This window comes from Trachemys scripta, chromosome 4, assembly GCF_013100865.1.
Source record: "Trachemys scripta elegans isolate TJP31775 chromosome 4, CAS_Tse_1.0, whole genome shotgun sequence".
NCBI classification, from domain to species: domain Eukaryota; kingdom Metazoa; phylum Chordata; order Testudines; family Emydidae; genus Trachemys; species Trachemys scripta.
This window is the reverse complement of record NC_048301.1, coordinates 67,005,990-67,032,364: the sequence shown is the minus strand read 5'-3', so window position 1 is coordinate 67,032,364 and position 26,375 is coordinate 67,005,990. Positions and strand designations below refer to the sequence as shown.

At 44.7% G+C, this 26,375-nt stretch overlaps 1 protein-coding gene across 1 annotated transcript in view; it reads left to right on the top strand.

The window, feature by feature from the left end:
• SUSD6 (sushi domain containing 6) overlaps positions 1-26,375 on the top strand; it is a 122,599-nt gene that overhangs the window by 85,737 nt on the left and 10,487 nt on the right. Inside the window, exon 3 of the mRNA XM_034769324.1 lies at positions 23,862-24,059. Within this exon, the coding sequence (XP_034625215.1) occupies positions 23,862-24,059 (198 nt within the window). The remainder of the gene's footprint in view (positions 1-23,861; positions 24,060-26,375) is intronic.

Sequence of the window (26,375 nt, the reverse complement as noted above, 5' to 3'; positions counted from 1 at the left end):
TGTACATTGCCCAGAATGATGTTCTTGCTCTGTTATTTAAAATTGTACTTATATGACCGATGCAGGTCAACCGATGCACAAATAAAGACATAAACAAGGGACACACAAGGGATCCTGGCAGAGAAAGATATGATAAGCATTAAACAAAATTTAGTGAAATATTACAGCTAGTGTATAAAACCAATTCTTGACCTTGTACAATGGATGCCCTGTATCATGTTAAAACTAGGCCGTAGCATTGACAGGTGGTAATCCAGCCAGGCTCACCTCTTCTTCTGATGAAGTTCTGATTATGCAAATGAAAGCTTTAGGTGAGTCCCAGAACTGGAAAAACCAACATAACAGGAATAACAAAATAGAGGAATCATTTTTCAGTTATGCTTCCCATTTTTTGGGCGGGGAAGGAGGTGGCACACAACACTTAGGTGGCCAAATTAATATCAGGTATTAAATCCATTGATGCCAGTGAAATTAATGTTGTGATTTCAGTCTCTCAGGAATAGGACTAACACACTGAAACACCAACCGACAGATTGTCAGAGCTTCATAGCAATTTACATTAGCTTAGGTTCTGTCCAGCGCAGGATTCATCGTGCCAGCCACACTCCAAAAGCCACAGGAAAAGAGCAGAAGCAGGCAAACAGTGGCAACTTTCACAGATTGTTAATGTATTTTGGTATCTAATTTGATTTAAAACAAATATATGCATTTCCAAAGGTGCTAAAGAATATATATATATTTGACATGCAACACATGCTTGTATTTCTTCTTGTGTAAAAACATTAAGGTAGGGTAGATGAAAACTGAAGCTTAGGATTCTTGCGGGGTTCTGGTTCTTTTCTGTGGATTTTGTTTTGAAAATAGTATACCATGGTGTGTGTGTTTTTGTTTTTGTTTGTTTGTTTTTTAATAAAATCCCTCTTCCTGATGAACAAAAGGAATGACAATCCATCTCTTGTCACTGTTTCTTGAGATTTAGATGTGATTACAGACAAGTTTATCTCTTCCTGCAGGTCACATCACCTCCAACCTTTTTATTATGTACTTTGCAACTAGGTATTTTGACTTTCTTATCTCTGGCTCAAACCAATACTTACAGTAAACATGTCCAAGAGCAAGTGGAGTTTTAAAGAACAATAAAAATTTTTTCACCATATACTTCGAGGTTATTTTTACTGCCAGCCAGAGTCTTGAAACTGGTGGTATAGCTTGGGGTTAACTACCAGCAATGTGCTAAGGTTTTGCAAAATTTGGCCTTTTCACATGTACATTTACTTACCTCAAAAACAACTTAATGTAGAATGAGTCACTTTTTAAAATAAGCAAGAAAAACAATCATGGTAATTGTCCCAGTCTTCCCACTATCCGGTAGGAATGCACACCCAAAATGCCCATATCCGTACATGTAATAGGCAGATCTATAGAGCTTTTTTATTTGAACAAGGCAAAAATATAAAATAAGCTTTTGTGCCAGCAAGCTAATAAATTCACAGCTCGATAGTGAGTTCATGACCCAGCATGATGAACACCTTATAGGTATCCTTTTGGATCCCAAAGTGACTTCATATCCTTCTTTTATATGGCAAGGGAGGTTATTAGCAATGTTTAGATAACAAAGTCCAGATGAGTGAGCCAGTGAACAGGTTCAGAAGTGGCTTGGTAAAAGTCTGAGATGCCACCAGGAAACGATAGAAGTGGGCACAATTTGCAAGGTGGTCCATCGTTTGCAACTGGTGTCCACAGTCATATTGTGCATTCTTTCATCTTCAAAGTTATAAAACATGGCAGCATCTGCAGTGTGATGTTCTGAAACAGTTCAACATGGACCATTGTTTCTGGGGTAGGTTGAAGCCTGCAAGTTCTTTAGTGGGTCAGCAATCAGGTGTTTATGTGGGATGTGAGCATTGTCATTTCTGTTGTGCCTCAGGATTGAATGAGGATGCTTTAAGAGCCTTAGCCTGATTCCAGAAAGGCTTACAAGATTTCAGGCATGTCTTCATAAAATTCTGGAGGTCCTCATGAATTGGTATGCTCAAGGTGGCCATGATTTGATTGAACTCATGAGGGTGGCGGAGGATGTCTCTCCCTCCCTCCCTGGATTTTGGGTGGAGGGGTGTGTGCACGGGAGTGGACAACTATTGAATGGGTGTTGATTTTAATGTTCCAGTTAGTGTTCTTGTTGTGGAATTAAGCTCTATGTCCAGAGATATGGTACGTGATCTATCCACCAAACTGATACCCAGTATTCAGTGGTCAAGTATACCAGTGCTAGAGTCGCTGATCTCACATGAAGAGCTGAAATATTCCATGTTGACAACCTCTGTTCCTCCCCATCCAGATTTGAGCCCTTCAGGGCTTCTGCATATAGCCACACTTTTACATTTGAAAAAAAAATTTCAACAGAAAGATTAGGATTTGAATGATGCAGGTTGAATTTTGAGCAGAAATAGTGGAAGATTATTTACATTTTATTTTTGTTTCAGAAATGGTCTTATTTTTCATGTTAAAAATACATTAGTCATGAACCTTAAATTCTTAGAGTAGTTTAGAGGCTTGGGCCATTATGTAATATTTTGTCCTCTGGGAGAACTGTGGCACAAGACACTGGAGCACAATATCAATTGTATGTCACATTCCTTATGTATTGCCCGGGACAGCTTGGCATACTGTAGTTGTTCCTGTGAGGATTGCCCTCTTCACTAGTAGAGATGAAGTACTTACTGGTTACTGCTAGAAGACATAACTCCGGGAATATTATTAATGACAGGATGCCAAGTAGAATGAGTGACCAAGTGTGTGTGAGATTAACTGCATAAGGATCATTTCGGACAAGACTGAGGTAATGTTGGTAGGGTGGGAGATGTCACTAAAAGTCTGCCATATTATTGCCACCCTTGAGGTGAGGGAAAGAAACTATGGCTAGCCCCCACAGATTTGCAATTTGAGGTGGTTGTTAGATCCAGGACTGCTCTTGGTTGCTCAGGCAGTAGCTGATTGCCTAACTGTTTCTTTCAGGTGTGAAGCTTAGTTTCTTTTGTCAGTTCAAGATTAGATTAGGTGTAATCGGATCTACCTGGAGCTCTATATTGAATTTCCAAATGATCTCAAGCTAGCACAAAATGTGGTTGCCCGCTTAAGGAGGAGAGTGCCGCACACAAAACTAGTGCTCTATAATCTCCCACTGTTACCCCATAATTTGGACCTAAGGCACTCCAATACTAGCTTGCCTGTAACTGTAAATGAACCTCAATTTACTCTGCCCTTTTTTTTTTCCTCCAGTTTTTCTCTGCAAGTCTCTATCAAGGTATTTTACAGTTTTTCAAAACAGCTAAAAGCAAAATCTCCCATTACACCACTGGCTGGCTTCCAGGTGGAATCCAAGGGATTGCTTATAACCTAAAGCGCTTAAATGGTTTGGGATCTGGTTACCAGGGTGACTTCTGTCTCCCACTGTGATGATAGCATAATTTTGGTCAGCTGAGAAGTGCCCCACTGAAATGGAGGAGGATGCTGACCTGACTCACCCTGAGGGGTACTTGATTTTGGAACACTCACCTACCTTGGTCTGCCACAGTAAGGATTTGTTAACCACCTGGGCACTTACTTGGAGGAGATGAGCTGAGGGGCTGGAAGGTCACCAGGGGTTTCATGTTCATGATGACTGGCGTTTTTTAAGTGGTGGTTGCAGGTGTTACGTCTTGTCTGAAATATTGTTTGTTCTTAGTTATTTGAACTGCTTGGAGTCATGAGTAGGCACTGGAAAAACAGAAATAAAACAATGTAAAGGAAAATGTAGAATAATGGGGAGCGAATTGTATGTATATAGCTATAGTTTTTAGAAGAAATCCCTAGAAATAGGGTTCCTTTTATGTACCACATATTTAGGGATTATAAAAAGTTGCTATGTGTCCAGTATCCTTGCAGTACTGACACAGTTTAGTCCAACAGCAGACTCGCCTACATCGCTGGTGAGGTAGAGAATCTATTGTGGTTTATAAGACAAAGCAGTAGCAGCATACTCTCCCTTGATTTCTTAATCCTTGTCAGTCACTTCTCAACCTCTTGCTCCACCAATTGATTACCTTAGTGGGATGTTCTTTGGGTATGTCTACACTGAGATTAAAAAATCCACAGCACCGAGTCTGAACCTGGGTCAATTGACTCAGGCTTGCAGGGGTAAAAATAGCAGTGTAGGCATTCAGGCCTGGATAGAACCTGGGTTCCGAGACCCTCGCTGGGCCTCAGCACCCAGGCCCAAACACCTACCCCGCAGTTTTATAGCTCTGCAAACTCAAGTGAGCTGACCCGGGCTAGTCGCAGCCATCCCATGGAGCTTTCATTGCGGTGCAGACGTACCCTTTATGGCTGACCTCACTTTTCCCAGCAAAACTCTTCCACCCATTCTAGACCCTAAGTGACTGAAGGAATTCAACATTTTTCACTGAGTTCCTGTTGAATTCTCTATTGGGTTCAAAGGAAACTATATCAGCATTGATTCTATCACCCATAAATTTAGCCAATTGTTCTTAAAGGGCAAGAGTAAACTATTGTTACACATGCTTCTAAATCACCCAGCACTGTAATTAGACTTTCTCATGTGTAAGGGCATGTCTACACTTGCCATTTAAAGCACAAAAACCACGGGAACATTTACACTTGCCAATGGCTTTTTGCAGTGAAACTCCGAAGTTTCACTGCAAACAGAAAACCACCTCCACGAGAGGCATACAGTTCTTACCACTGATCCTTTTGCGGTGATGTGCAAGTGAAGACACGTTCTTCCTGTGTAAACAGCTTTTAGCCTCCTGACGATATCCCACATTGCCTAGGGTGATCTCTCTGACCAGCGGCTCTGCTGCTCTGACACCAGGTAAACAGACGTCCGCCCCTTCCCCTGTAAAGCCCCAGGAACTTTGAAACTCCCTTTCCTGTTTTGTTTGCAAGTGCTCATCTGGCCAAGTGACCATGGCTGCTCCATGGAGCAAACAATCCCCTGTTTTTACCCTGCAGTCATCCCCCCTCCCCCTTCCCATAAGACATATCAAAATGGAGAGAACTGCACTGTGGGATAGTTGCCCTCCGTGCACTGCCAGTTTACATTTGCAGCACTTCCATCTGACTCCTGTGGAAGTGAGTGAGTACAGAAACCAGAGCTTTTCTTTCACTGGTTCCCTATCACCGGTGAAATTGACAGCGCAAAAACTCTGCAAGTGTAGACATAGTCTAAGAAACATCCCTGCTGGGAAGCGCATAATTCTCCAACCACTCGTTGTCCTTAACAGCCTCTGACTTGAGAGGTGGACTTCAAGTGGATTCAGCATCACCTTTCCCTTTTGTTAGGAAAATGCCTTTCCAAAAAGCCACATCTTGCAACATAACCTCAAGAGAGTAAGAGTGAGTCACTCTCAGCCTGATCTCTTGTGGGAGCAGATTCACAGGCTCATGCCCTTTACTGAGAATACTTCAGTCTCTAGACTTGGCAGTGTCCCCTGAACTCTTTCTGATGAAGTGACCAGACTGAATGCAGATTCTGTGCCAGACTGCGTAAAGAGGTGGTTTGAATGGTGGGGGTACTCTGAAACCCTTTGAGAAGAGGGCACAGGAGTGAATGGCTATACAGGTCTGTCACATCTTACGTACATTTAACATGTGTGAATTCAGCTTTACGTGGTCAGCAAAAAAAAAAAGGGAGAAAAATAATTTAAATACTGTTCCTGTAGTGTGGGTGATTCCGCCCACCATTACACTCAATGTAATTTTGACTATACGTGGTTTTCGCTTTACACGCTGACCGCGGAACATAACCCCAGTGTAAGAGGAGACAGACCTGTACCAAACTTTGGTTCCAAAAGGTCTGAATTTGTTTGTTAAAAGCAAATGTTCCAGTGGGTTTTAAGGAGTTACTAGTCCTGGTGGTAAATGGTTGAACATTTGAAAGGACAAGTCCCCTTACAAGTTTTTTTTAAATAAATAAAGGAAAGAAATCTACCCAGCTGGTAAGCGGTCAGTCTTGCAATTACTACGAGCTAAGACAAAGATCAGGATATAAGTAGACGGTCTGAATGAATACGGTTTCCACACTGCTGGTAAGTATTGCTGGGCTTACTCTGTTTGACTTCTCCCATGGAAGCTGTCATTAAACCAGCTGCAGAAAGAAATTTCTATAATCGGGGCTTTGACTTCTCAGGGTGGCATTTCAGGGTAGATGGAAAATAAAGACACTTGAACAGACTGCGAACTAACTCCATATTGTAAATGCCATTGTTACAACTGGCCCAGACAATTTCCAAATTAGTACTTTTCATGTAGGCTGAGTCAGCGTAGCCAACAGCTGCTGTTGCAGAAGGGATGAAAAATGAATTGGCTCAAACTCTCTGCAAAAGGCCATTAGTAAATGAGAAAATTCTATGATCGGTCTTAAGAGTCTTCTCGTGCACAAGTATGAAGGGTTCATTTGGTTTCTCTCTGAACTCCGGTGCCCTAAAATACTTAATACACTACATATGTTAATTAATCCACAAAACCTCTCTGTGAGGTAGGTATCACCTTCCTTGTATAGGTTCAGCAATAGAGACCTAGAAATGTTAAGTAACTTGTACAGGGTCACATAGCAAATCAGAGGTAGAGCTGGGATTAGAACCGACGAGTGAGGTGGACTCTCGTATAGCAAGGACTAAGGTCATTTGCTTTATGGTTCAATGGCAACGGCTTGAATTACACTCGGCAGTGAAGAGAGAGATGTTGTAAGTGTCCAACTAGTATAATATTCATACTGCTCTTAATGTTACCAGGCAGGCATTCTGCACCAGCCAAAGCTTGAGTGAGCTTCACAGGTAGCACCATGGTAGAGCTCTGGAGTTCACAAACCCCAGAACAATTGTGGTGAGGTCTGCACTAGAGAGCAATGGTCATTACCACCATACTAAACATAAATGTTGTGTAGGGGGGTCCCTTTTGGACCTCTGACAATCATGAGGAGCCAGGCATCCAAATTGCACATGTCCTTCAGTCAGCCCCACCATCCTCTGAAGATGCTTTCCTTAAGCTGGCCAACCTTACAACTTTTACCTGTACTGAGTCTTGGCCACCTACTGCTCGTCCAAATCCTATCCATTGGGCTCTGGGAAAGTAGATTGGGGTGTCGGTTACAGCAGAAAAGAACCTGGATGACAAGCAGCCATACGGCCTCCAAGTGCGCAGGAGTGGTTACAGATCAGAACCCCATGGAACACCGTATCCTGCAGAAGTGCAGTTGCTCCCACATCAGTTTCTGGAGCTTCCTTAAGCAGAGAGACCAGACCCAGTGGAACAATAGCACTTATTCCAATTGGGATTTAGACTAGTCAACTCAACCTAATGGTCAGTAGTATCAAAATCTGCTGACAGATATAAAAGAATCAGTATGGACACCTAATCTTTCTCCATTGCTAGACTTTCAGCATTCATTTGTTTCTGCATATTTGTCTTGAACAAGCATCTAGCTTCCTCCAATCAGGGCCCCCTTGTCCATGATGTTAGGCCTGAGGATACTTGGAGTTAAAAAAGGGAATACTGTGTTGTTACTATACTCAGACCGAACATCAGGCTGGAAAAGGATTAAGGGAATAATGATGTGGCTAACATGCAAGTAATCTCTGAGTTAGTTTTGTGGGGGATTCTTCACAGGAGGAGGAGGGGGAAAAGCCCCTAGGAAGATATGGAGTTGAAGTTCAAAATCAGTATGGGGGGGGGAGGAAACAGGACTTTGTTGAAGGGCAAGTATCCTGCTCAGGAATTCCCCACAGAATTGTCCCCACAATTTAGGCCCTGTGAGTTCCCAATTCATCTGTGCTCAAAAAATTACCTGCTGTTCATGAAGATGGCAAGTTGTTCCCCTTATCGCTGCTCAGCTGGTGCTGAAAACAGTGACATTACTAATGCAAAGAGCACAAAACAGTTCAGCACACCTCTTGTAACGGCAATTCAGAGGCAAAGTTACCCCAGGCCTTAGTCATGCCTTTTGTGACAGTGTGGTCCGCTCTAGCAGCTAAACTATTTACAATACCTACTGGGCAAGGAGTTGGGTGATTTGCTGCCTACAAGTCATTTTCTAGTGTAGCAGATTTTTGGTGTCCAAAGCACCATCTTGCTTTCAGTAGTGTCTTCTAGACTAGAGTGAGTAGCAATAGCTGTGAGCTTCCTTTGCTATATGTAAGGGCTGTGTGTCTAGTAAAGGAAACTGTGAAAACTTGCCCATGAAGCCAAACTCACCTTCTTCCTAGGGGTTGGGGAGACGCGCTGAGCTTGTGTGCTCTTTGAGGACTGTGTAGGGACTACCCATTCATAGTGGCTGGCTATGCACACTTGACAAAGGCAGGTTCTTGTGATAAACTGAAATTGGCAGTTTTGTAGCAGTGGTGCCCACCACATCTCTTACGCTGTCCTGGTGTTGGAGGCTCGGGGGCCAGTCAGCCTGCCTTGGTCACAGAGCCAGAGCATGTCACATGGTTAGGCCACTGGCTTTCATATCTTTGCACATGATAGTACCTTTCCTCTGAAGATCTCTAAGCCCTTTGCCAGACATTAATGTGACTGAAAACTCCCTGTGAAATAGCCAGGATTATCAGCTCATCTCTGTTGAAAGGCCTCCCGTTTTTTGTTTTATTATTTATATTACTATAGTACCCAGAGGCCCCAATCAGGGTTGGGGCCCTAGGAACTATACAAATACATAGAGGCACAGTCTCTGCCCCACAAATCTTAGTCTAACAATCGTGGCAGTTGCTTGACTTAGGCCTGTCAACCCAAGCAAGTTGTAACTTTATGACGGGAATCATGTTAGCATTATAGTATCCTGACCATGTAGGAACCATGGTCTGGCCATGCCTTTGCATGGCTGTAACAGAGTTTGGAAACCTGATTATAAAACTGTTTGCTCTCCTTTACAGAGGCAAGACCAAACAGTACTATGTTACTGCTTGGGTCACTGCTGTATTATAACATGATCCCTCATCATACAGACCTTCCTTTGCAGGCTGGCTCTTATGTCAGGCCTGGAACTCCTGAGTATTCATTTGTGAGATTTTTTTCTTTTAATAAAAAGGAGTGGTTTGGGAGCTGTTTATTTTTACAATATATTATTCCTTCCCATTCCACACGATGGAGTGGGAGGGGGAATTCCCAAAGGCATGCGTAACTCCCATTGACAGTCCAGTGAGCGAGGTGTCCAACTGCCATTTGTCTCTCTAAAAATCTCCCCCATAGTCTGTAAAACTTCATTTTTAAATGAATGAAGTTGTTGTAGCAATCCAGAAGCACAACTAGCCACCTGCCTGTGATTGTTATGCATTTTGACTTCTTAGGAATGGAAATAAAATTCAGCTTTAGAAACAGGAACCTGGGGCCCTACGACTGGCTGAAGCCGATGGTTTTTGTTTTTCTTTCAGCAGAGTAATACACCTCTGGAAAAAATACTTCAAATGGGAAAGAAACAATATTCATAATTATAGTGGCAATAGCAGGCTTCCTCCATGGTTGACTAATCATGGCAGAGTGTTAATAAGCATAGTGGTTTTTTTCTTTTTTTTTTTTCCTAGTGTTGCAGCATGTTAATTAAGTTAATTTAGCTCTGTGCTTCTATGAGTCACCAGCTGGTGACTGGATTTGTGGAAAACTGCAATTAGTCTTTATTTTTTCCCTTTTTTCTTGCTCTTTAAAAATTCTTTGGCATGTATGGAATGTCTGAGAGTGGGTCCATTACTGTACACAGCGTAAGTACTTGTGTCTAATTATATAAATGCACAGCTATATGATTATATATGCAAATCTCCTTTCTTCGGTTTCATCTCATTTGCCCACATTAATGCATGAAAAATTAAGCCTTCTCTTCAAAATGTTTTCTTGGTAGGGAAACTGTAATTTCCCAATAAAGTTTCCAGTCCTGCTCCTATTGATTTTAAGTTGTCATTGACTTCACTAGGAGCAGGACTTGGCTCAAATAAGAACAGAGAGCTGGCTTCCATTGGACTTTGTCTTCCATGCAATTCATTGTAGTCCAAAGGAGGTTACATTTTGGGATTTATTTATTTTTTTAAAGGCCCCTCTGTTTTATGGGTAGAGTATGTTGGAACTCTGCGTGTTCACATTTGAGTCCTTTTTGTTTTTGTCATTTGCCTCTTGCAAATAAAATATAAAGAGGTTCTTTAACCCCCGTTGTGGGGACTGGCACTGGTGGTAGCAGCTGTCTTCTTTGACTTGCCCTTCTGGGAGATGAGCCATCTGCTCGTGTACTAGAGAAACCTGAACTGCTGAAGAGAAGATGGCCAGGTGGCTCTTCCCACCCCCCAAAACAAACTTATTGTAATAAATCTGAGGAAGGTTTGGACTTCAGATGATTTCACTGCTACCATTTGAACTCTGGCTTCAACTAAAAGCATTTACATAGCATGCTCAAGCAGCTTGCTGTTGTTGGAAACAAAATGGTCAGTCACCAGGAGCAGGTACCTGATGCAGTTTAAATAACTTCTTAGACATTTCAGATGCTGCTGCCGACTTTCTATTTATTTATTTTAAATAACCTAGGTTAGCAAAGTTGGAGGCAACATATATCGTAAGGGGGGGAATGAAAGAGAATATACAGTATATTTCATTCTTTCTAGCCAGAGACTGCATTTCATTGGAGACAGATGTGTGTGTTGAGGGTTGCAGGACAGTACAATTTACCACCACCTTGTGGAATTGCATGTGTCAGAGCCAACCCTTCTGGGAAAAGAGGCTAAACCTGTGTTCTGATGTCACTACTGGAGGAGAACCCTTTGCATAGTGGGCTGTAAACACATCAGCCAAAAATGTGTTTAAAATGTTGGGTGCCAACATGTACACCACCCAAAAGTCAGGTACTTGGTGTCTAACTCTTACCCCTGACATCTTGAGAGACTCGCGAGTCTAAAGTAGGTGAGCCTTTGTTAGTATAGGACTGCTACATGAATAATCGTAGTTCTCTTTTGAATACTTAATGAGCCATTTCCTAATCTAATATTGGACACTAATCTAGGTATTTGTAATAGTAAGAACGATAGAGCTGACTTGCAGCCCCACCCACCCCCAAAAAGCGGGCTGTAGTAGGAGGCCACCACACTTCAAAACTAGAAGGGCACAGCTGGGCAAATGCCTATTGCTGGGAGTTTCAAGCTATTAAGACCCTAAAAAACAGGCACGGGGCTATATGTGACCTGTGGTGGCCATTTCTATGCCTAACAATTCATGCATCCCCAGCCCTATCCCTTGTCATTGCTTTGAGTCAGGTGGGTGGGAAGGTGATGGGTGCCCATCTGGGTGCCATTTCCCTGCAAGCCAGAAGCATGGGGAATAGTTTTCCCATGGGGCAATGGGGAGTGTATTAGTTTGGTACAGCTGGCATAAAGAGGGCTGTTGATTTCAGACACCACTCCCCACTCAAACAGCTTCCTGAGGGAGGAATTCCTGAGATGGCAGCTTTGCTTTGCTTTGCTTTTTGTGGGTTGATGGTGGGTTGCAGGTGTGGAGTGAGACATGCAATTGTTTAACACTGAGGACAGATGATGTCTGGTCCTCTTAACTCATAATCTCCCTCTCAGCAAAAGAATTTTGTAACCAAACACAAGTGTTGCCTGAGGAAGGAAGGAAGGAAATGTGTGGGTTATGGAAGGCCCTGTATTGTTTAAGCAGAGTCCTGACTACAAGATCTTTGGAATTTTTGTTGTGTAATCACTGTTTCAGATGGCTTAATTGGGATAGCTGCAATGCTGGCCTTCCCACAGACATGTTTCCAGTCAATGGTATAGCAGAAGGCTTTGACCATAGGAGCCCTTTAAAGGCTTAGTGATATAGTAATTGGCCTGTATATCTTTACCAAGACAGTAACAGCTGACTAGCCAAACCCTCTGGGCATGTGATGTTCTCATGAGAAAAGGAGCTAGGCTGGACAATGGATTTCCTGGCGACCAGCTGGGAAGGGTTATATAATAAAAGCTTTCAGTGCTGAAAATGGCATTTGGATTCATTCATTCTGTACCAGTGCTTTAGGTTCCCTTGTTGTGAGCCAGAGCATATTTTAGTGCTGAGTGGGGAGCTTTCCCTTGTGAATGTGGGGTCTAGGCGATCAATTTCTGCAGAATTTAAAATTAAAAACAAAAAAAATCTAGCCCTTATGAGAACTTTTCAAATGTCATATCAAATGTAAACTAATACAGTGTTGTCTAACTGCAGACTCAGGGAGACATCTCTGGTGTTTTTGCTGCTGCTCGTAGCTTTGCCAAGCAGCACAGAGTGAAATCAATGTTCTGGTCCGTTTTCCTGCTGCTATTCAGAACCCTAAAGGCAGTAGTGACACTGTTAAATGATCATGTGAAGTTTATGCTGCTCTGCTTTGGAAATCTCTGGGTACCAGAGGCAGCCACTGGGATATGTTCAGTAAGGAGTAGGGACCCTAAAAGGAAGCTGAGGTAGGGGTAAACCAGCAAAGTCCTCTTGTTCTCTTACCTGCTCCCAATTACACTCTGAAAACAACCAGGAGGCGAGGAAAGGGGTGTAAGAGTGGAGACCTACCCTGCCTCTTGGACAGAACTGTGGAGGAGTGAGAAAAGACGCATGCTCCTTCTTCCAGCAGCTGAACCGGGGGCAGGATCTCTAAACATATCAGTCACTTGCTAACCATCTGGCTGGTACCTTTTGGGAAATCTTCCAGAGCCTAGAATTTCTACTTTCTGAAAAAGCTCCTACGTAAAATACATAGGCACAGAATTCTGATTTTTGCTCCTCAGCTTGTGTGAGCCATATCGGGGTCCCTGCCGGCTGCAGACACCATTTTCAGCACCATGTCAATTGGCATGGCAGCCTCTCTGCTTGGGCTCTGAACATGACTAACGGTTTAGCTCGGTGGTTCTCAACCTGTTTACCTGCGTTATGTGGGCTGCAGGTTGAGAACCACAGCGCTCCCCCTACTCCCCCACCCAGAGACCCCTCCATAGAGGGGGCAAAGAGTGGAGCCAGGCAGCCAAACCAGGGACCCTGTAGCGCAGGGCTGGACCCTGCCAGCCAGACCCCGTCGCGCAGGGCCAGGCAGCCAGACCTAGACCCAGACCTTGAGCGTGCAGGGTCTGGCCAAGAGCGGAGCCCTACCTAAAATTTTGGGGTGCTGCAGCACCCCGGCAAACCCCTAGTTCCCAGTGCTCCCTACCTCCTCACTGCTCAGAAACCCACTCTCCCACCTTCTGTCCCCTTGCAGCGTTCACCAGCCCCATGCTGGCAGGAGTGCTCCTACAGGCTGCTTTAGGCTGTCTCCCCCTCAGCCAGCCCCGCCCCCTGCTAGACCAGAGTGGCAAATTTTGAATTTTTTAACACACCTGGGCCTCAGCTGTGTGCTAATTGGTCCGCATGCGGGCCGCGGGCTGAGAAGTGCTGGTCTAGCTGAACCAGTGTTAACAATGGTGTGAAACTTCTCTCAAATGTGTTTAGCTTAGAGGAGAAGTGAAATTTTCAAAAATGCTAGGGTACTTGGGGACTTTCAAAAACGTTACTGAAGACCACTGTAGGCTTCCACAGCGTTCTGCTTCATTCAGGTGACCCTGATATGGACAGACTCATTGTCCTGCTTCCTTTTGTTATGAAGGTCAAAAAGCCCCAGGGGCTGAGGACAAGCCTCTGAAAGATGTTCCTAGTTGCTATATTTATCTTGTATAAGTCTTTACATGTCTTACATTTCTCAGCCAGGGCTGTGGCCAGTAACATAAGCATAAGTGGCCATGTTGCTGGAAAGCAGAGATCCAAGCTGAGCTGCTCCTGGCTACATCAAAATATGCTGGAGGAAAACTCAGGAGAGCAGATGGGCAAAAGTAGTGGCTAAGACCTGGGTGGGGGGACCCCAACTAAACCCTACCATGTGCCAGGAGGTGTAAAAGGGAATAGTGACTATATTGCAAGGGTAAACATCCCTCTAGAGACTATTCCACAAGCACTTACAGTAAAAGAGAGCCAGTACAGAAAAAGAAAATAAAATGGATCAAGGAGAAATTTCTCCAGAGGTGATGTTTCCAAGAGATCTGTTCACATCACTAAACAGACATGACCCCTAGTACAGCTGGGTGGTAGACTGTCCTCCTTTGTAAAGAAATGGCTGCCCACCAGATTGAGCAAATGGGTTAGCATGAGACACGCACTCAGCAGACTTTACCAGAATAATATTAGAGGTCTAGATAATACTTGGTCCTGCCATGAGTGCAGAGTACAGGACTAGATGACCTCTCGAAGTCCCTTCCAGTCCTATGATTCTGAATACACAGGACTAGCTATTTCTTGTAAAGCAGCACTACTGTATTTTTCATGCTGATAAAGGCAGTTCTTGGGGGCAGATTCAGGGTTTGTCTCAAGTCAGTTGCAGATCCTCTGAATCAGGAGAGGAGGGAACACAGTTCTTGGGGGCAGAGGGCCGCGGTTCCCCATTCCTGGCCAATGGGAGCTTCGAGGGGAGGTGCCTGGAGGTGAGGGCAGCGCACGGAGCCCTCTGCCCCCCCTCCCCTGACACACACACCCACCCACCAGCTAAACTGGCAGCAGAATTGTATCTGAGTCAGTGACTGATGGAATTGAGTTCTACACCCACTGCTGCAACAAGCAGGCTATAGGATCTGTGGACCTGGCCAGCTGAGTAAAGGAAACTTTAGGTTAAGCATGTATAAATTTTCCTAATACACATTGTGAAAGGAACATAAGACTTTGACCTTGGTGCCTTTCTAGCATCACTTATGGCGTCACTATTGGGCAATAAGATAAATGTCTATGGGTTTTGTAATCCTATGACAAGCTGCTAATATTAGCCTTCATCTAGTTATGTGGATTTAAGTGTTTAGTTTGTTCTTTCAACCTGCATGTAAGTGGATTGTGCTACACTCCTTCATTGCCACAGCAGATTCCTTATCTGTTTGTATTGTGACTGAGTGGCTAATTGTGGAGGTTTATTTCTGTCAGGTTCAAGTACTCTATTAGTTTTTGGTTATGATCCTAAAACCTATACTTTATGTAAATCCACATTGTGGTAGAGACTCTGCTTGTCTCTATTTGTTCTTTGGTATCTAAGGGCATTGGAGAATCCAATCTTTTGGGAGTCATTCTTCTGTTGTGGAAGTCTATGTTTTGCTATCCAGTGTGCTTGTGTGGATTTCTTGGATTGTTTCTAATGGTCTGTGTTGTAATGTGACTTTGCCACTTCGTGGGATTATCTACATTTCATAGCAAAATAAAGAGAAACTGTGCTCCTTACTCCTGTAAGGAATGACTGGGTTTTTAATGCTTTATTCCTTCACTAAGTGGCAACTCCAAGGTCCACTAACCAGATTGAATATTCAGTTGGGGAAAAAGATATGAAATTCTCTAATTGCCAGTCATAGCTATAATCTGTCTTCTATTACATATAAATCATGCTTCATGATGACGGGGCTCCTAAAATAAGGAAGAATTGCCTCACCCACTGCTGAGAGGTCACTGTGGGGTGGAACAGGGCAGCTGTAGTAGGTATCCCCCCCGTAACAGAAAGTGCCATGGGATCTTTAATGACCACACATGATCTGGGCTTATCTTTTACAACTCATCACAAACTCTTTACAGCACCATCTTTGATCAGAGTTCAGAACTTGAGCATATTCCCAGGCTAGCAAAGGCCAAGGAACACCTATATAACACTTAGGTAACCACACTACCTGACTTTACACATCTTTGATCAGCTCCAGAGGAAGCCACATCTAGCCCCTCTTAGCTGGAAGGATGTCTGGCTATGAGTTTGGTGGAAAGAAGTAAATGGAGAAGACAATAGCAGTCTTGCTGGGGGTAGGAGTCTAGGAGGCTCATTTTGTGGTAGCTTTTCTTGTCCACATGATAGAAGATTTCCTACTCTTTTGTCCTGTTTACAACTATTTAAAGGACCATTACAAATTTATTCAAAGAACCTTACAACTTTGACATGAAAGTGGTTAGTTCCCTTCTAAGGAGAGCAGAGTTCTCTTGAGAACATCTACTGATAACATGAGGTTAGCAGCAGTTTTCTGTGTCCCATTGATTATTGAGAAGGGGAAATGTGATATAAAGCAAGGAAAGACTTTTGTCGCTTTTTATTTTACAAAGTGAAACCAAACATCCTACTTGTCTTGCATTTAGAATGACAGTGAATAAAGATGTCTGACACCTTTAGAACTGCCCTAGTAGAAATCCTGATACATAGGGCTGGTCTACACTAGGGGGGAGATACGCAACTTCAGCTGTCGACATAACTTAGATCGACTTACCTCCCATCCTCACTGTGCGGGATCGATGGTCGCGGCTCCCCTGTCGACTCCGCTTCCGCCTCTTGCCCTGGTGGAGTTCTGGAGTCGACGGGAAGCGCGTTTGGGGATCGATTTTATCACGTCTAGACGAGATGCGATAAATCGATCCCTGATAGATCGATCGCTAACCGGCGGGTAGTGTGGACGTACCCATAGATTAAACCTGCCCATCAATCTGGAGATGGCAGTTCTCTCCTGCTGGGCTGATTTCAACGATACTCAAATGCTGGGCTTTCTTACCTTGTGATTCTTCCCTCTTTTCTCTCCCTCTCTCCCTTCCCGGCTGAGAACAACCTCTCCGAAGAGCCATGTAAACCTAAATATCTGACCTTGGCCCCTCGCACCAGTAGGCTGTGTTCATAGTTCTTACCCTAATAAGAGAGTCTTAAAAGCAAGCTGTGCAAAGGGGATAGGCATAGCTTTCCAAATAGCTTTTACTCACCCAGGGCTGTAATATTCCCTTGGGAAGCTTGAAATTGCGATTATCTAGATTTATTTTATTTCCCTCCATTGCTTGGCACAATGCTGTAAGTGTCTCATCAACACGGAGCTCTGTGCACTGTTCACACTTCTAGAAACAAGAGTTAAACCATTTTGGAGGGGGATGAGGCAAGAAATACATAGGAATTCTGTTAAGGTTTCAGATGCATAAAAAAGCCAGTGAAAATGTGAGTGCCATTTACCTTGTAGAGCTGGCTACCAGCTCCCCCTGGTTTTAGGTTGCTTAACACTTTCCATTATAAAGAATTCCTGTGACATTTTTGAGACGATGTGCAGCAGGTCTTTGGCAGGAAGTAAGCCTGAGGGCCAGAGAAGGGCCTTTTCTTTGGCTGATGAAATTCTGCTCAGGTTTGACGGAGAGAAATAACTTTGGAAAATCACCATTTCCCTTCTGTAGTTTGTGTCCATGGGGAACATGTTGGCAACATGCCACATTGAAGGTGAGCATTCTAATGTAAGGCTGGGCCCCCACACTGCACTAAACCCATTAGCGGAGAATGTCTCTCTGGAAAGAGAATTAGGCCAAACTCTTCCTGACCACTGTATTCCAGACACCACACACTGTGTCAGTGGCCCATTCCCCTCTCTGGGGCACTACATGGAGAAGGAATTTCACACACACCCATACACTCTCACATCTACATACCTCCCAGGGAAAGGGGAAGAGAGAGACAAGCTGGGCTCTCCCCTGACTAAGTCTTCCTTCTGGATTCAGCACATAGCCCCAGTGGCCCACCTGGAAACCCACCCCTCTGGTGACACCACATAGGGAAGAAGGTCCCCTAGGTATTCAAGGGAGGAGTGGGGAGAAACTGGGATGGGTTCCCTCAGTCCTGTAGCTCAAGGAGTGCTATGGTGCTGAATGGTCGGGGTTTAGACCTTGCTCCTGATGCACGACGAGGATGGTATTAGTTGCACAAAATCGTTTTTTTTCCACTCCTTTTTAAGACCTAATGAGTTGCATACAAAAAACTCAAAAATATTATTTAGGGTGCAAAATCAAGCACTCAAAAGCTAGGAAATTCCAGAATTTAGATAAGTCATTAAATGGAAAGCTTGGCTTATAGCCACATGTTCTTCATTTTCTGGGTACCATCTTGAGACACCCAGTGCCTGGTTTGCCGAGGTACTGAGCACTCAGCTGCCATTAAAGTCATTGGGAGCTGTGCATGCTTAACCCCTGTAGCATTAAGGCTATGTGGACTGGAAGAAGCAACACAGGGTTGGGAGGTGCTTAGCTCTAATTCTGCCTCTGCTACTGAGTCATCATTTGGCCTTAGGCATGTCTCCCCATGTCTGTTTCCTGGGGTATAAAATCCAGATGGAAATACTCTTACCTCACAGTGGAGATGAATTATTAATATTTGTGAGGCACTCAGATCCCATGGCAATAAGCGCCCTAGAAAAGTCAATGAGGAAATGACTAATTCTGTAATCATTGCATTGTATGCAGTAAACAAGGCAGGGATCACTGAATGATGAGGATAACCATATTCAACTGCTTCATTCCGTGAGCATCATCCATCTTTTGCACTGAATGAGGCCACGGGTTTCTGGAGGGAAAACATGTGATCATGTAATTGAAGACTGTTCATTCTGATTCATACACACAAGGGGGCTGAATTAAGGTTGCTTAGGTAACCTAAATTCTGGTATTTGCAAGCTTTCAACTGCTTGAGTGTAACCTAACATTTTTAAAGTAAAGCTTTTTGTATGTAATTTATATAGCATCACTGGTGTACATAGCCCTTTACAATAGAGAGCACACCAAACAAAGAAATGCAACCCTACTCAGTAGGGCTTCTGATATAAAAGGCATGCATGAATACAGTGCAAAAGAATGGAGACTAGAAGAAACTCATAGATGCTTGTGTAGCGAGGGTACCTCTACATTGGAATAAAAGACCCATGGAACGGCTGCGGCTGGCTGGGTCAACTGACTTAGGCTCATGGAGCTCAGGCTCCGAGGCTACAAATTGCACTGTAGACGCTTGGGCTTGGAGCCCGGACTTTGGGACTCTTCCCCCCCCATGGGTTCCTGGAGCTTGGGTTCCAGCCTGAGCCCAAATGTCTACAAAGCAATTTTACAGCCCCTCAACCCAAGCTGGCTGACCAAGAGTTTTTAGTTCCCATGGAGATGTACACTTAGTGCAGGGGTGGACAAACTTCTTGGCCTGAGGGCCACATCTGGGAATAGAAATTGTATGGCGGACCATGAATGCTCACAAATTTGGGGTTGGTGTGCGGGAGGGGGAGGGGGTGAGGGCTCTGGGCTGGGATCAAGGGGTTTGGAGAGCGGGAGGGGGATCGGGGCTGGGGCAGGGGTGCAGGAATGGGTGCAGGCTCTGGCTGGAGGTATGGGCTCTGTGGTGGGGCTGGGGATAAGGGGTTTGGGGTGCAGGAGGGTGCTCTGGGCTGGGATCGAGGGGTTCAGAGGGCAGGAGGGGGATTAGGGTTGGGGCGTGGGGAGAGGCTCAGGGGTGCAGGCTCTGAGTGGCGCTTACCTCAAGTGGCTCCCGGAAGCAGTGGCATGTCCCTTCTCTGGCTCCTCCCTGGAGGCACAGCCAGGCAGCTCTGCACACTACCCCATCCAGACACCATTCCTGCAGCTCCCATTGGAGCACCAGAGGGGGCCATTGGAGCACGTAGGAGCCGGAACAGGGCCATGCGGCTGCTTCTGGGAGCTGCATGGTGTGCCCCCCCCCCCCCCAACCCTGCGCCCCGGCTGGAGCGTTGGAGCGGGGCAAGCCCCAGACCCTACTCCCCAGCGGGAGCTTGTGGGCCGGCTTAAAACAGTTCGCGGGCCAAAGCCGGCCCGTGAGCTGTAGTTTGCCTACCCCTGCCTTAGTGGTTAGAGTCGACATGAAAACTGCTTAACCAGGGGTAGGCAACCTATGGCACGCGTGCCAAAGGCAGCACACAAGCTGATTTTCCGTGGCACTCACACTGCCCAGGTCCTGGCCACAGGTCCTGAGGGCTCTGCATTTTAATTTAATTTTAAATGAAGCTTCTTAAACATTTTAAAAATCTTATTTACTTTACATACAACAATAGTTTAGTTATATATTATAGACTTATAGAAAGAGACCTTCTAAAACCGTTAATGTATTACTGGCATGCAAAACCTTAAATTAGAGTGAATAAATGAAGACTTGGCACACCACTTCTGAAAGGCTGCTGACCCCTGGCTTAACGATACCTTACTTCCGTCACCCTGGGTTGTATTGAGCTGGTTGCTTCTCAGCAGTATGTTCCAATAGCAGGTTTCTGGACCTATCAGTTTAAACGTTCATTTAAAAGGAGGGGGTGGGGGGATCTTTGTTGGGACACTACTTAGAATGTGACCCACTGCAGTCCCAAGTATGCAGACAGACATGATGAAATAGCTCGTTGGGCTAGATGCTTAAATTGCCTCCCCCTGTAAATGAAGCAGGCCCTAAACTCGGCAGAACCACTGTGATGGTGCTGTGCAGGGGAGGGGTCAGGCCACTTGAGGGGACTCGACATAGAAGAGTCTGGTGTGGCTAGGGCAGTGCAGAGCAGTGGCTGTTTAGCTTGCTACTAAGTGACTCTATACATCCCCTGTGTAGTGGGAGTACAAGTGTTGTGCCGTCTGCTCCCAAATTTCAGGGTTATAGCTATAGCACACCATACTGCTGGACTGGAAGGAGGATTCCTTCTTCCCATACTCCCCCTCTTCTCCTTAGGTCCTCTGTACAAAGCATCTGGTCCTAAGAGATATGACCTGCCCTCCCTCATCTCACTGTGGAGTGTAAACTGTCACTTTCCAAGTTAAGTCAGGATTAACTATTTCATTGGTGATCATTTTAAGTAATACCATCCAGTTACCCTGGGATCATGGGTGAAACTATAGCACCATCACTCCTCTGCATGTGTCAGAAGATGTGTACATCAGAGATTACAAGAGAGGGTGTGGGTAACCCTCTGTGGTAAAAAGTAAAATACTTGAATTTATTCAGGCCCCAAAGTGTTTTATTAAATATGAACCAAGCTTCCTCACTAGGACTGAGATGTTGATCTGAATTTAAAGGGAGAAGTGATGGACTCTTCTCTCCTGCATTCGGTGTTTGAATAATGTAAGAATATTCGCTTCAGTTTGATATGTTTTTCACTGTCCAGGTTACTGGAGGAGGAACACCTTCAGAATAGGACCGGTTCCTCAGTTGATAAGTGGTGGTAGTGGAGAGCCTATCGGAGACTCTGCATGCTGCCAGCAATAACAGCAAGCTGCCAGAGGAGATGAAATCATAAGCAGCAAAGATCCTGTTTTCATGCCAATTTCCTCGTTTTCTATTTTTTTCCCCCTTCTGTGGCTATTGATTATACTGGCAGAAATGTAGCAGAACTGTCTTCGGTTTTCCACGAGGCCTTGATATGCATTTGCCCCTTCTAATTAGACAAGTTACCGTGTTGTCAGTATGCTGCCCACTATGCACCTCCTTGTGAGGAACAGTGCTTCAACTGCTCGGCCTCAGTTTTCCCCAACAAGGTTTTCAGGGAGCTCTGATGGCTTCCGGCAGAGCCTTCTGGCCAGGTTACTACAAAAACACACACACACTCTCTCTCTTTTAGCAGGGTCCAAAGTCTGTACCAAAACAAACACAAAATAAGAATCTTTCTGCCAGCTGGGCTTAGCTCTGAGGCTATTTCATCTGTCTGCCCTCCTTTCTCTTAGCTGGGCTCAGGTATTAGACCCTGCTTTTCCCCTCAAATGGGGCACCTGTTTTATCTGAGGCAAAGATCCCCAACCTGGGCATTGCTCATGTCAAATAAGATGTCTTCAAGTCACCAGGGCCTGATGAAATACATCCTAGAATACTCAAGTAGCTGACTGAGGAGATATCTGAGCTATTAGCGACTATTTTCTAAAACGAATGGAAGACGGGAGAGATTCCAGAGGACTGGGAAAGGGCAAATATAGTGCCCATCTATAAAAAGGGAAATAAGGACAACCTGGGGAATTACAGACCAATCAGTGTAACTTCAGTACCCTGAAAGATAATAGAGCAAATAATTAAGCAATCAGTTTGCAAACACCAAGAAGATAAAGTGATAAGTAACAGCATGGATTTGTCAAAAACAAATCTTGTCAAACCAATCTAATAGCTTTCTTTGATAGGATAACAAACCTGGTGGAGGGGGAAGTGGTAGATATGGTATGATCTTGATTTTTAGTAAGGCTTTTGATACGGTCTTGCATGTTATTCTCATAAACTAGGGAAATCCAACCTAGATGGAGCTACTATAGGGTGGATGAATAACTGATGGGAAAACTGTTCTCAGAGAGTAGTTGTCAGTGGTTCACTGTCATGCTGGAAGGGCATAAAGAGTGGGGTCCTGCAGGGATCAGTTATGGGTCTGGTTCTGTTCAATATCTTCCTCCATGATTTAGATAATGGCATAGAGAGTACACTTATAAAGTTTGCAGAGGGGTTGCAAGTGCTTTGGAGGATAGGATTAAAATTCAAACTGATCTGGATAAACTGGAGAAATGGTCTGAAGTAAATAGGATGAAACTCAATAAGGACAAATGCAAAGTACTCCACTTAGGAAGGAACAATCAGTTGCACGCATACAAAATTGGAAATGACTGCCTAGGAAGAAGTACGGCAGAAAGGGATCTCGGGATCATAGTGCATTACAAGCTAAATGAGTCAATAGTTTTAACACTGTTGTGAAAAAAGCAATCATTCTGGAATGTATTAGCAAGAATACTGTAAGCAAGATAGAAGTAATTCTTCCACTCTACCCTGCACTGATTAGGCCTCAACTGGAGTATTGTGTCCAGTTCTGGGCGTCACATTTCAGGAAAGATGTGGACAAGTTGGAGAAAGTTCAGGGAAGAAAAACAAAAATGAATAAAGGTCTAGAAAACATGACTTATGAGGGATGATTGAAAAAATTGGGTTTGTTTAGTCTGGAGAAGAGAAGACGAGAGAGGACTTGATTAACAGTTGTTGAGGACTTAAAAGGTTGTTATAAAAAGGAGGGGGGAAAATTGTTCTAGTTAACCTTTGAGGATAGGACAAGCAGCAATGGGCTTAAATTGCAGCAAGAGTTGAACATTAGGAAAAACTTCCGAACTGTCAGGGTGGTTAAGCACTGGAATTAATTGCCTAGGGAGGTTGTGGAATCTCCTAAGAGTAGGTTAGACAAACACTTGTCAGGGATGGTCTAATACTTAGTCCTGCCATGAGTGTGGGGGCTGGGCTAAATGACCTTTCGAGGTCTCTTCCAGTCCTATGATTCTATAATTCATTTGAGTGGAAGGAAACTGTTCTCTCTCCATATCAAGTTGTGCAGGCTGACTAAGCCGCCTAGACCTTAGAGAAGAAATTCAATAATGAAGTTACCGCGTGGGGAGACATAGGATAAGGACTTTATGGGCCTGTCGAGAGAGGTGTCCACACTTGAAGCAATTTACAAGTGGCACTGCTATGGATGTCTCTTAGGGTATGTCTACACTGAAGAGATAGGAAAAAACCCCACGGCAGCGTGACTGCACCCAAATTTCAGTGTAGATGTTCCTGCTTGGACTGGAGCCGAGGCTTTGAAACCCAGCAAGGAGGGAGTGGGTCGCAGAGACCAGGCTCCAACCTGAATGGGAACGTCTACATTTATTTTGCCCTGTAACATGAGCCCTCAGAGCCCAAATTAGTTGACCCATGGGTTTTTTTTGCTGTGTAGACATGCTCTACTTACCTTGGTTTTTTAAGTCTTTCTTTGACCCTTCCTTGACTTGGTGGCTAACTTATAGTATTGGAATAAAACCTAGCATTCAACAACTGCACTAGATTTGGTAGGGGTGAAACCCAGGTAGTGGAGTGTCATTGCTGTATCATGATGTTTCTTCCCATTTCTAGTAACAAAATACTTCTCAGAAGCCAGGAGGAGGAACTACAAGCATGCGCCACATTTTCAGTTGATTTTTGCAGTACTTGCACAATTGGAGTCTTCCTCTATGCAACATCTTCATGATGGGTTCTCTCCTTTCCCCTTTTCCTCCAGTTTGCCCCCGTCCACCGGAGCCTGAGAATGGAGGCTACAAATGCCATCCAACTCCTTGCAGTGACCCTCTGACATCCGACAGCGTCATAGAGTATGTATGTGATGAAGGCTACATGCTAAAGGGAGATTACAAATACTTGACGTGCAAGAATGGAGAATGGAATCCAGCCATGGAAATTAGCTGTAGGCTAAGCCAAGGTGAGTAATGCATTACAGCAAGTAAGGAAGGTAGCTTGCATTTTAGACTGTTTTCTCTATTACTTATTATGTCTTTTAATATTTGATATCTATATTGTGGTAGTGCCTAAAGAATACAAGGTTGGGCCCCTTATGGTAGGTGCTGTACAAACAAAATCAATGGTAATCCCAGCTCACAGTGTAAAAGACACACACCACCTCTCCTACGTTCTTCCTGTCAAAGTCCAGACCATGTCCTTTGAAGATGTGCTTCTGGATGCAGATCTCCATCATGGTTTGAGTGGAGGCTCCCGTATTAGCCTGCTGAGATAACCGATTCCATCTTGCAATATTAGAGATAAGGGGGCAATAAGCTGCTCTATCGTGTGCACCTTCAGTGCTGCCCCTCTGGCTCCTGGCAAGCTGACAATACATCACCCACCTTGTATCTCTAATATCCTGTGAACCAACAGGGCTACAACAACACTGCAGGCAATACCTTCCTCATCAGAGCAAACTTTGTGCACCTTGGTGGGTGTGGGGGTGGGTGTGGGGGGGTGTGTGTGTTTCTTCACCAGTGCTTTCTAACACTCATTTTTGGAGGGGCTGATTTATTTGCTTTTGGAGCTTGCAGTCTGCTGCAGAGCTCCCCCATGCTGTTTGTTTGGCCTGGCCTGATGGATGTTGCTGATAGATGTTTTCTGTTTTCTTTCTTTCCAAATGGAAATTGACAGCTTTTGTTATGTGGGGCTCTCCCAAGCTGGACAGGAATTCCTCTCCCATGACAGGAAAGTAAAGCAGTCTGCAGAAAAATGTTTGTTCTACAGCTGTAATTTTATTTTCCATGGGATTTCTGGTTTTAAAAAGCATGCATACCCAGTAAAAGCTGGTGCGGGGAGGAGTCCTTTTGAGCCCATATACTGGTGGAATGACTCAGCAGCAACAGTTGGAGTCAAATCTTTTCCTTAGGGATTAGTGTTTATAACATATTTTGCTTTCTGGTTTAACTTAATCAGAAAGCACACAGAAAAGCACCCCTTCTTAGAGTTCACCCAAGCTCTGTGGCCACTAGAACCTACTATATTATTCCCAAAGATGCCCTTTTCCCTCCTGGCCACTTTGCAGCCCTTAGTCTGAGTCTCTGTGCCAGGGGAGGGGAAAGTGGAATTCACCTGTGACCAGATAGAACCTGAAAGCGCTCTGAGTTCAGCGTGGGATTGTAAAAATTCCTTTGTTCTTTCCTATCCCACTTCCTTCCCCAGTCCCAGTCCATGAAAGAAAACCCTTCACCGTGGCAACTAGCCATGCTTGGACAGCATTCCTGCGTGATGGCATTTTACCCTCTCTAGGACTGCAAGTAGCAATGCGAATGGCAGTGACTATGTGGCTTTTCTCTAGTATCACTAGGGATGGGTTAATACCACACATGGCCTGGGTTGACCAGAAGCGAAGGGCCTCAAGACACTGGTGGAAGGTAGTGAAAAAGCCAGTGAGAAATTAGGAAACTGTGTTCAGACTATGGGCTTCAAAGCAAATGATCACATCTTAATCCATCTCTGGGTTTCACACCGCTTCACAGAAAATGCAGCCATATAGGAACGTGGTGTGAAGGTCTTGTCTACACTAAGTACCTATTGCTGGGTGTGACCCTAGAGGGCATAGTGAATTGCCGCAAAATGGAAGTTTAGCTTAACTGAGGTTCAGTTAAATGGGGATGTCCTGTATATGAAGCATGTAAGAGCATTGGCCGGTGGACCTACGAGCATTGCGGGAAGGATTAGTATAGAAGACTTTAGTCATCACTTAGATGGGCTAGGGCAGTGTTTCCCAATGGGAGCTGCGGGAAGTGGCGCAGGCCGAGGGACGTACTGGCCGCCGCTTCCCGCAGCTCCCATTGGCCTGGAGCAGCGAACCGCGGCCAGTGGGAGCCGCGATCGGCCGGACCTGCGAATGTGGCAGGTAAACAAACCGGCCTAGCCCACCAGGGGCTTTCCCTACACAAGTGGTGTCCCAAGTCTGGGAAACACTGGGCTAGGGGATAGAAGCAACAGACAGGCAATTACACCATGTAGAGGGGGAGAAGACCTCTTAGGCTGTCTTAGTTCATCTCCCTGCCAGTACAGGATTATTCCCTACTACATGTTTGTTAGGTTATGTCGACACTAACGCTTACTGTGGGACTGACTTAAGCGCTAGTGTAGAGAGTGCTATGTTGGCTTCTCTAGGGTTACCATACGTCCGGATTTTCCCGGACATGTCCGGCTTTTTGGGCTCCAAATCCCCGTCCGGGGGGAAATCCCAAAAAGCCGCCCAGGTCCGGGCCAAGCGGACATGCGG